Raw genomic sequence first — 12,447 nt, 5'->3', positions numbered from 1 at the left:
ATTGACTGCTATGTCTTTTTTTTTTTTTTGGCCTTAGTGATAATGTTTTCTATTGAGAGCTTTGAAATTTGGGCTCTGGGTCATATCCATAAATCTAGACTCATCACTATAATTTTTGTTAAAAATGCAGAAATCAAGGCAGCTTGCTTGTATAGCTCAAATGAAAATGGAGTCTCAGTGTTGTCATAGATCTTGGAGTGAATGAATGGAACAAACTTTGGAGCTCACTTGACTCATGCCCAAATCCTTTTACAAAGTGGCACATAATGAATCAAATGAAAGAGGCATCCTCACAGCAATTTCTAAAGTGGTCAGTCATCAATTTGATTGAATGATGGTGCAGACATCATTGCTGTTTTGATTTTTCAGGATAGTGACTGGCAACTGCCAGTCACTATCCTAAAATTTTCTTAACAAAAAATTTTCCTAATTAAACCACTTGAAAACTGCAATTATTTTTTTCATCATTGCATAATGTCCATAAAGTGTAACTAGTATTTCATTATTCCTTGGTTGACTTTCCAAGTTTGCAGACAAATTCAATGTTTATCCATATACATTTCATCATTTTCAGTAATGCAACAAATTAGAAACACAAGTGGTCACTCAAATCAGCTTTTTCCTTAACTGGTCCTTATATAAAGTTAAAAGTTGGTGTGCTCATTCTCAAGAGTTGTCATTGTAAGCTCCACTAAAATATTTTAGCTGCTGCCATGTTCAAGGGTTATAAGATCGTTCACTGAACTTTTTAATTAAAATCTTTTACATATGCTTATATTGAACGAAAGGTAAATTGTTATATATTATTCTAAAAAAAAAATTTAATTTTAGTTGAAAATAACTAAATTGTGAAATAGAGGAAACAACAAGAACAAATTAATTCAAAGTGACAGCCACAGTTTCATAGGTGAGACAGACAATATTACATCATGAAATGTGTCTCTATATTTCATAGCATTTTTTTTTTTTTTTTTGTTTGTTTCTTAATCCTTATTTTTCAGTGAATGTGTTACCTGTGGCTGTTGCTTGCTAATGTGGAATATATTTAATTTCTCTTCCTTAATTCAGTTCTGCTATTTTAATTATCATTTTAATAAAAAAAAAATATTTATTACAGGTGCAGTTTTTACTCAGGAGGTAAACTATTGTCTGTATAACTTGGGTCCTGATTTTAATAAGCTATTAGAATATGCATTGCACGAAGATATATCTGTGTTTCCACAGCATTTTCCGAAGGATATTTTATTGCAGATGAAACCAACTGTCATAACATGTTTAGATATTCCATCATTTACAGAGTTGCAGGTAAAAAAAACTAGTGGAAAAAGGCTTCAGAATTGGATTAATATATTTTTATTTAGTATCCTTGAATTCTAAGCAGATTGTGATTAATCACATATAAAATCTGCATTGTATATTTAATATTGATAATATTATTGATATATTCAACATTGAATTAATTTTTTTATTAGACAGATAAATATGTTTCCATTTTAAGTTGATAATACTATCCCCTTATAAAAAAAAATTGTCCTGACATTATTGTGAAATGAAATGAAATACATGCATAGCTGAAATAAATTCATATCCCCCCCCCTCAGTGATTGTGTTTGGTCAACAGTTGTGGCTTAAGAACTACTGTGGCCTCTGAGGCGCAAAGACTTTTCATTTTAGACAAAGGTTATTGACAAAAGTATAAAATTACAGTCAGGAACCTTTATTGAAAGTTGCAGTACAAGCACTAAAACTGAGATATAATTAAAAATTTAAGAAAAAACTCAAGTTTAGGGATACAAAACTATAATATATATACAGTAGGCTCTCAATTTTCCTGGAGAGATGGTAAAAAAAAAAAAAAAAAAATTCTTGGATAATTGATTTCCTGGTTACTCCAAAAATACAGTAAGTCCCCGACATACGTAATAGATGCATTCCGGGACTTCTTACGTAAGTCGAGTTTTACGAACTTGAGAATGACTAATAAAATATTGCTACTCTATTCCTGATATGCCAAAACTACAAAAACCAAATACAGCAGACTCTCGATTAACCGGGAAGCAGATTAACCGGACATTTTACGACTCCAAATTAAAAAAAAAAAAAAAAATTAACCAGAAATAAAAAAATTCAAGTAATAACTAGAATAGGTATAAACAGATATTTTGCAAGTTGTAAATAAGCAACAAGCGGCATTATAAGTCTTTATTGGGAGATTAGTGTACCTATTATCTTGCAACCCCTGCTGTCTTCACACACCGCTCAAAAAAAAAGGGACAAAAGTTTAGTTTGTTTTAGTGTGTCGCGTCGATTGTTATGTTCCGTTGCAGTACAAAAGGGCAAATTTTGTTTCGTTATTTATGTCAGGAATATCGGAATTTTTTTATAGTAATTTTTTTTTTTTTTTTTTGTTTAGAAATCGTGAAAATGATGGGTAAACGCAAAAGAGTTGCATTTTCAGTTAAACAAAAAACCGAAATTATTCAAAAATTTGAAAACGGTGCATCCGTTAAATCTGTAAAGAACCATTATAATGTTGGTGACCAAACCATACACAACATCGTAAAAAATAAAGGGAAGCTATTACATATAGCTTGAATGTGCTAAGAATCTCTGGGTACAACCAGGCTGCCATGCACGGAAACTGAACTTGGCCTATTATATCTAATATTATACCTATTATATCTAATATCCTGTCTTCACCGATCACTCATCGGTGAAGACAGGATATTAGAGCTGGAAAAGGAATTAGAAAATGTGAATTGGAATATCATCGGTTTGGCTAAAACAAGAAGAAGAAATGAATCACTTATAAGTTTATCAAGTGGAAATCTGCTGTATACCACTGGAAACAGTGAAAGGAGTGAAGGTGGAGTTGGGTTTCTGGTCCATAAAGATTTTAAAAACAACATTTTGGAATTCAAAAGTACATCACCAAGGGTGTCAAGACTAATACTCAAGATTTCTAAGAGGTACAAGCTAAAGATTATAATGATTTATGCACCAACATTGAGCCATGATGATGAAGAGGTTGAAGAAATGTACACCGAAATTGAGAGTCTTCTAGATGGGCAGAAAATCCACTACACTATTATTATGGGGGACTTCAATGCTAAGGTTGGAAAAAGGCAAAACAGCGCAGAAAGAGGAACTATAGGAAATTTTGGAATTGGTGAAAGAAATGAGATAGGTGAAAGACTTGTGGAATTTGCAGAATCTCAGGGACTGTCAGTAATGAACACTTTTTTCAAGAAAAGGGTGAACAGAAAGTGGACATGGAAGAGCCCAAATGGATTAACAACTAATGAAATCGACTTCATCATCACTAACAGAAGATATATTGTGAATGATGTTACTGTCCTGAATAAGGTAAATGTTGGAAGTGATCACTTGATGTAGATGTAGGAAAGGAAAAAACTGACTCGAGTAAATAATACAAAGGTCTTTGAGATAACAGAGGAGGAGAAAAAGCAGTATGTACTGGTACTTAAGAACAAGTTTGAGCTTCTGCAGACTGTTCAGGACCAAGATGTCGACGAGGAATATTACAACTTTCTGAAAGTGATAAAGCCCAAGAAACCTATAGGGAAACAGAAATCCAAAGAAGAAAAAATTAGTCAAGAAACACTTGTCATGATGAACCGAAGACGACAAATGAAAAGCAAGAAAAACACTGACAGGGAGAAATTTGAGTATACTGAGTTATGCAAAGCCATTAGAAAGAGACTTAGAGGGGACATAAGAAGATTTAACACAAGAAAAGTAGAACAAGCATTAAGAGAAAACAAAGGATTTAAATCAGCAGCCATGAGAAGTAATACAGAAAGACAAATGATACTGAAACTGAAGAATAGCGATTGTGTACTTATAAACAGCAGAGAAGGCATAATTCAAATAGCAGAAGACTACTATAGAGAATTATACAAGGAGTGAGGGAATGATACCAGCAGTAGATGCTGGTATCTACTGCTGGTATATAGGGAAGATGGATTGCAAAGTAGCAACACATATGACATACCCGATGTTCTTCCTGATGAGGTAGAACATGCATTGAAGAAAATGAAGAATCGGAAAGCCCCGGGGGAAGATGAAGTTACTGTAGAGTTGTTAAAATTGGGAGGAAGAGACATAACACAAAAACTGGCAAGGCTCTTCACAAAGTGCATTAGAAAAGGTGTGACGCCTAAGCAGTGGAATAATGCAATCATAGTTTTGCTGCATAAGAAAGGAGATAAATCAGAAATTGGAAATTATAGACCAATTAGCTTGTTATTTCACATCTACAAGTTGTTCACAAGGGTCATTACTAACAGATTAGAAAGAATACTTGATGAGAATCAACCGAAAGAGCAAGCTGGCTTTAGGACAGGATTCTCAACTATGGATCACCTTCACGTAATATCACAGCTAATGGAGAAAGCAAATGAATATAAAACACCATTATGTCTGGCATTTGTAGATTATGAAAAGGCATTTGACTCCATACAGCATAAGGCAATGTTTCAGGCACTGGAAAGACAAGGCATAGATACCTCATATATTATGATTTTGAAGAAAATATATGAGAGTTCTACCTTCTTTATTAGACTAGACAAAGACAGTAGCAAATTTAAAATTGAGAAAGGAGTTCGAAAAGGAGACACAATATCTCCGAAGCTGTTTACTGCTGCCCTTGAGGAAGCTTTCAGAAGATTAGACTAGTCGCGGAAAGGAGTCAATGTGAACGGAGAGTACCTAAACCATTTACGAAATAAGCCTCGATCCCAAAGAATTAGAGGAAAATCTTAATCAGTTATGCACAGTTAGTAAGGATTTTGGACTAAAGATGAATATGGCTGAAACAAAAGTAATGATGAACAAGTATGCCACTGAAAGGGAAATGATTGAAGGAGCAGTAATTGAAAAGGTGGAGTCATATACTTATCTGGGACAAGTTATTAGCTGTAATAATGATAAATGGCTGGAAGTCAAGAGAAGAATAAATTTTGGATGGATAGCATTCAGGAAATATAGTCACATACTGAAGAACAATATTCCAGTTTGTCTGAAACGTAAAATAATGAATAAATGTATACTCCCCACCATGACTTATGGAAGTGAAACTTGGGCACTCACCAAAAGAATGGAAGAGAAGCTGAGAACTACACAGCGAAGAATGGAACAAATTATATTGGGAATCAGACTGTTAGATAAGAAGAGAAACACATGGATTAGGCAGCAAACTCAAGTAAAGGACATTCTTATCAAAACTAAAGAACTAAAATGGTCTTGGGCAGGACACATAGCTCGAAGACATGATGACAGATGGACTAAGAAAATAACAGAATGGTACTCAAGAGGAGCTAGAAGAAAACCTGAAAGACAAAGGCGGAGATGGATAGATGAAATTCATGAGTTTTTGGGTAGTAAATGGATGCCAGTGCTCAAAACAGAAGGAACTGGAAAGTTACTGGAGAGGCCTTCTTCCTGCAGTGGATTGAAAATGGCTGATGATGATGATTAGATATAGAATCGACATTGTAAAAAAATATAGGAAAGCTATTAGACTTAAAATGGTCATCGCAAAAAATAAAGGGACGCGGTAAGCTTTTTTTGTTTTTTATCTATTGGCATATTTTTTACGTAGGTTGCTGAACATTTTTCGATACAGTAAATCCCCGACTTATTCAACTACGGATTTACGTAAATTTTTTTTGCTCAATTTTTTTTTTTTTTTTTTTTTTTTTTAGAATTGTAAAATGTAAAACAAAAATAATAAACAAATAAAATAAGCAATCAATAACGATGATCATGGCATGCAGAAATTACACAAGTGACATACGGAGTAACAGGCAAAAAAATAGGAAAGAAGAGAAGGTTCTTACAATTTATTTATGATTTTTTATTTATTTATTTTTTTGATGACTGAAGATTTCAGTGAAGGGGACACAATCCCAGCTATCGGTGTTATCGCAAATGCAATAAGATCGAGTTTACTACCCATTTATAATTAGATGCAAGAACAGAAAAGCCCAGTAACCCGGAAGGTGCAAATTGTTTAAATGCAGTGACCTTCAGAAATGTGCTTTAGTAAAATGTGAGTTCACGTGAGGTGATAATAGTGTTTTCCCCTTAACCCTGTGAAGTTCTTTTCAGAAAATTTCGTTTTGACCGTTATCATGGTGCCAACTAAGAGAATAAGTGACAGCGCTACTAGTAAATCTACCAACAAAAGAAAAGCCATCGATTTGGATCAGAAAATTAAACTAATAAGGATGTATGAAAATGGCCAAAAATTAACAAGTATCGCGCGGAATTCAGATATTCTCAATAATAATATAGTTGCAATATGTTATTAGTCATTCCCAAGTTACGTAAAACTCGATGAAGTAAGAAGTCCTGGAACATATCTCTTACATGTGTTGGGGATTTTTGGATTAACTGGGAAATCGATTATCCGGGATTTGTTTTTTATCATCTATCCTAGAAAATCGAGAATCTTCTGTAATATCCTCAGAAGAATGAAGAAAAATAGTTGTATATTTTTAATTAGTTCAATTAAAAACTTTATATGGGGACAGCGGTGAAGTAACCGGAGTGGCACATAAGAAAAGAAAACATAAAAAGAAGAAATATCGCATGTTATTATAGTAAAAATTGATATTTTTTTCGTAGCCTTGGTTATTATAGTTGACTTCATTGGTGCCGATTGCTTGACTACTTCTTGTATTCTGTCTTTGTCCTTTATTGTTTTGTTCACCGTTGGCACTGACAAATCTGAATTCCACACGATACTTGTTAATGTTTGGTCATTTTTATACATCTTTATTATTTTGATTTTTCTTATTGAACTGATCGCTTTCCTTTTCTTGATAGATTTACTAGTACCGCTGTCTCTTATTCCCTTAGGGTGCTTACACGTAGAATGCAGATAGCCGCTTACCAGAAACCAACACCGAAATGTAAGTACCCTTGATAACAGTAAAAATTAAATTTTCTGAAAAGAATTCAGAGTTAAGGCAAAAACACTATCACCCAATGCGAGCTCACATTTTTGGAGGTCACTGCCATAAAAAAATAAAAACAATTTGTACTTTTCAGATTACTGGGCTTTTTCTGTTAGTGCAATTTATTATAAATGGGTAGTAAACTCGATCGTATTGATCTTGTGATAATGCCCATTCCTGGAAATCTGTGGGTTTTTAAGTTATTATAGTGAAATGTGTGTCCCCTTCACCGAAATCTTCAGTCATATAAAAAAAATATAAATAATGTTAATGTAAGTCCGAAGCTACGTAAGTCTTGGACTTACTGTATCGAAAAATGTTCAGCAACTTACATAAAAAGTATGGCGATAGATAAAAAAAAAAAAAAAAAAAAAACCCACCACGCACTACTTGTGTGTCCAGTACAATGCTGCTCTTTAGTTTTTATGATGTTGATTTTAAATCTAATAGCTTCCCTTTATTTTTTACAGTGTTGCATATGGTTTGGTCAAGAACATTATAATGGTTCATTAGAGATTTAACGGATGCACCATTTTGAAACTTTTGAATAATTTCAAGTTTTTGTTTAATTGAAAGCACAACTCTTGCGTTTGCCCATCACTTTTTGTGATTTCTAAACAAAAAAAGAGAAATCCAACATACCTGACATAAATAATGAAACAAATTTGTCCTTTAGCAGTGAGACGGAACACAACAATTGACACAACTTACTAAAACAAACTAAACATTTGCATTACGACGCGACTTACTAAACAAACTAAACTAAAGATAATAGGTATGCTAATCTCTCAGTGACGACTTATAACGGCGCTTCTTGTCGTTTAATTACAACTTGCAAAACATCTGTTTATATCTATTCTAGTTATTACTTGAATTTTATGATTTCCGATTGTTTTTTTTTTTTTTTTTAAATTTGGAGTCTTGAAGTGTCCCAGTAAATCGAGAGTCTGCTGTATATATATATATACAGGGTGTTTCAGTTAAATGTTTCAGAACTTCTAAGAGGGGTAGGGTACATCCTGACAACTCGAAATCATATAGCAATGTGGGGTCGGAAATGCTTTCCTGAAGCGGTGTTGTACACAGAAGCACCATAAAGAAAAGAGACCGTAAGTGAGAAATCGTTTTAATAATACATGAAAAGAAGCAAAAGGTACATGGATTAAAGTAAGTGTTCGAAGTTTCTTCCACGGGCTACAATGCACACCTCAGATCTCCAACGCATGGACATCCGAACATTCTGGAATACTCCAGGTGAATTTCGAATTTCTTCGGCAGCTACTGCGATTCTTGCAACCAGCTCCTCAGCATTGTCAACAGGGGTGTCATAAACTAGCGATTTCATATGACCCCAGAAATAAAAATCAAGACATGATAGGTCGGGTGACCGAGCAGGCCAACGCACGGGACCACCACGTCCGATCCACTGTTGACCAAATGTGACATCCAGGTAGTTACGAACATCTCCGCTATAATGGGCAGGGGCTCCATCGTGTTGGAACCACATTGTGTGTTGCGTCGATGCAGAAATCTGTTCATCTCTCAAAAGTTGTGGCAATACTTGCTGCAGAAAGATCAAGTAGATAGGTCCGGTTAGACGACACGGTAACAGGTAAGGTCCGATGAGGTGATCTCCCATAATACCGGCCCATACATTGACCGAAAATCGAATCTGTGCTGCACGACGTCGTATTGCATGCGGGTTCTCGACCGCCCAGATATGGTTGTTATGCGTGTTGAAAATTCCTTCCCTTGTGAAGGATGCCTCATCGGAAAACAACACTTCAGCAGGAAAAAGGGGATTTGTAGCACATTTTCCAAGGTACCACTGTGCGAAAGCAATACGAGGTTGAAGAAACTTCGAACACTTACTTTAATCCATGTACCTTTTGCTTCTTTTCATGTATTATTAAAACGATTTCTCACTTACGGTCTCTTTTCTTTTTATGGTGCTTCTGTGTACAACACCACTTCAGGAAAGCATTTCCGACCCCACATTGCTATATGATTTCGAGTTGTCAGGATGTACCCTACCCCTCTTAGAAGTTCTGAAACGTTTAACTGAAACACCCTGTATATATATATATATATATATATATATATATATAATGTATTAATAACAAGTGGTTCTAATGAATAGTAACAGCTTGAAAAGAATGATAATTAAAAAATGGAATGGCTTATGGACAGGGAGTAAGAAATACCCAACGACCATAATGGAATATAGATAAGTAGATTAGAGTATAAATGGAGGAAAGCTAACCATATCAGATGTAGTAACATTGGAAAAAATTAAATAGGTACCTGTAAAATAAAAGTAAATTAAATAAAAAATACATATAATACTTAAGGCTATAGAACCAATGATTTTAACTTCGTCATCAAGAACCAGCAGCCAAAACCAAAGTAAATAGAGCAAGAAGCAAGGCCTCTGTTTCTGATATGAAATATACATAGAAAGAGTTAAAAAAAAAAAAAAAAAAATAGGCTAACGTATATTTCATAGCCAACCCGACAGAGACAAAAAAGAAAGGATTAAAAACCAGATCAAATCAAAAATAAAAGTAAAAATTAAGATAAGCTTAAATAAAATAAAATAAAATAGCAAGCCACACAAGATGAATTTTAACGAAAGTAATGTAAAATGAAGATGAAAGGATATAGCCAAAGGTGGACAACGTACTGCAATACCAAGCAGGAGCCGGTGAAATAGGCTGTGGGGAGGAAACGTCAGCCAAGCTGTATCGGTGAAAAAAAGACATTAGCAAATTAGTTCTTGGCATATTTATAACATGAATATAAATACATATATAACATGAATATAATTCATGTTATAAATATGCCGAATACATGAATATATTTACATATATATATATACTGGTGGTTATAAAATAAGTTTCCCTATCAGGAGATGCATGTGTTAAAACGGTTCGAGATAGCGCTGTGAAAATCAGTGGGTATGTCATTTAGGGTATGGGGAACGCTATTAAAAAAAATTAAATTACTTCAAATTTCTGCCAGGGGCGAAATTGGCACTGTAAACATGAGATACCTAACTTAGGATTAGATTGTAATATCAGAACTTATAAATCTGCTGATATTATTCTATGTACTTTCCTCCACTTGAGATGACATTCTGAAAACAGAGGACTGTATGCGACACAGTTTTGTAGCATCTCATTGGGGATGTTATCTACATGCTGTTTAATACTTGCTTTCAAATAGACAAGCATCTGTATGCTGCCACAGTAAACTTTGTCTTTCAGGTATCCCCATAGCCAGAAATCACAGGGATTGAGATTTCCAATGTTACTACATCTGATTTGGTCAGCTGTCCTCCATTTATGTGCTAATTTACTTAAATATATATATATATATATATATATATATATATATATACAGGGTGATTCACTACCAGTGCGACAAACTTGCAGGAGGTGTTGGGGGCACAAAGACGAATTGGAATCACATAGCATTGCAAGGTCCGAAATGCCTTCGTCATGCAGTAGAGGACGTTGAACTGGAGGTCGCGTGAACAGCGATCCCGCTGGAAGTCAGCATTTGCGAACCGGTTCCCGAGGCAGTAGGATGGACAAGTATTCAAACATTGAACTGGCCGACATGCACCTCGCATATGGAGCTGCGGACTGTAACGGCGCGCCGCTCTGTGCTTGTATCAGGAACGTTTCCCGCACAGGCATGCTCCTCATCATACGATTTTCGCACGTGTGCAGAGAAGGTTACGTGAGACGGGTTGTTTCACGAGAGATACCATGAATCGAGAGTGAACGATGAGGACACCAGACAATGAGGAGAATGTTCTACGTCTTTCAGAAGGCAATCAGAGTATGAGTACTCGAGCGATAGGCCAATGATTGGGTATTTCCCAATCCACTGTATGGAGGATACTGTCAACAAACCAAATGAGTTCATACCACATCACGTTCGATATCACGAACACACCTTCCATAACGCATCCAATCATTGGAGCCTGCGGGTTATTCACTCCGGAGGACTTTTGCTACTTGGTTTCTTCAACAGAAACGGTTCGCAAATGCCGACTTCCAGCGGGATCGCTGTTCATGCGACCACCCGTTCAACGTCCTTTATCGCATGACGAAGGCATTTCGGACCCTGCAATGCTATGTGATTCCGATTTGTCTTTGTGCCCCTACACCTCCTGCAAGTTTGTCGCACTGGTAGTGAATCACCCTGTGTGTGTGTGTGCATATATATATATATATATATATATATATATATATATATATATAATGTGTGTGTGTGTGTGTGTGTATACAGGGTGTCTCAAAAATATTGATACAAACGTTTAGGGTAGGTCAGTAACATCTAAAGGAATGTGAATCGCATAGGAACCCATAACCGGAAATGTCACAGGAAAGTAGTAGCAGAGGCACAAGAAGCAGAAATGACACAAGACAGTAATTAGTGGCAAACATTTATTTGACATAATATTAACAATGGAGTATGAGATGGATGCATTTCATGATGTTACAACAGATGCTCGAAGGTTCCACCATGAGATGCGTGACACCGGCGCAGCATGGATTGGCAGACACGGTCGAACACACCTGGAGTTTCTTTGATAGTAGCAGCAGCAGTGCAGACAAGTCTCGCCACAAGATCTATTTTCGTCTTCTCAGGCGATTCATACTCGATAGATTTGAGGGCCCCCCCCCCCACAGAAAGAAATCAAGGTTCGATAAATCAGGTGAGCGTGGGGACCAGGCAACGGGTCTACTACGGCCAATCCATCGATGCCCAAAACGCCTGTTCAAATGGTCACGAACACACCTTCCATAATGGGCAGGCGCCCTGTCATGTTGAAACCAAATGTTGCATCTCACATTTGCTGGAACATCGTCAAGTAACCCTGGTAGAATTTGTTCAAGAAAGGTCCGATATTTAGCATAGTTCATGCCGGATGGTGACAGGTATGTGCCAACTAAGCGGTCACTGACCATACCTGCCCACACATTTATTGCGAAGTGATGTTGTGCTGCATGGGGGCATACACCGTGTGGGTTGTCGTGAGCCCACACATGAGCATTGTGCTGATTGAATAAACTTTCCCGAGTGAAATAAGCCTCATCCGTGAACAAAACATAGGCTTGAAAATTCAAGTCTTGAACACTTTCTTGGAGAAACCACTGCGCAAAAGCCACACATGCAGGATGATTTTTGGGGAAGCAGTAACTGAACCCTTTGGAGATGAAAGGGGTGTAAGGGATCGTCGTGCCAGACACGCTGTACACTGCAACGAGACACTCCTAAGGCAGAGGCAACGGCACGTGTGCTGGTAGTAGGATTATTCTGGACGGCATTCAACACACTTTCTTCCATGGTGGGAGTTCGATTCGAACGTGGTCTGCTCGCACTACTCTTGTTACTTCTAAATGACCCATAATTGCACAAATTTCGACGCACACGCGCAAACAAATTGTGG

The 12,447-nt window shown here is 36.3% G+C and overlaps 1 protein-coding gene across 1 annotated transcript in view; it reads left to right on the top strand.

Moving 5' to 3' along the window:
- The window catches only part of LOC150084631 (lysosomal-trafficking regulator-like), a 686,318-nt gene that overhangs the window by 349,786 nt on the left and 324,085 nt on the right, over window positions 1-12,447 (top strand). The window contains exon 17 of the mRNA XM_090376308.1: window positions 1,118-1,305. Coding sequence (XP_090232434.1) covers window positions 1,118-1,305 — 188 coding nt within the window. The remainder of the gene's footprint in view (window positions 1-1,117; window positions 1,306-12,447) is intronic.

The sequence above is a fragment of the Mastigoproctus giganteus genome, chromosome 6 (genome assembly GCF_048544385.1).
Source record: "Mastigoproctus giganteus isolate SK-2022 chromosome 6, ASM4854438v1, whole genome shotgun sequence".
NCBI classification, from domain to species: Eukaryota; Metazoa; Arthropoda; class Arachnida; order Uropygi; family Thelyphonidae; genus Mastigoproctus; species Mastigoproctus giganteus.
The sequence above is the reverse complement of the archived record's forward strand: the minus strand, read 5'-3'. Positions and strand labels throughout refer to the sequence as shown.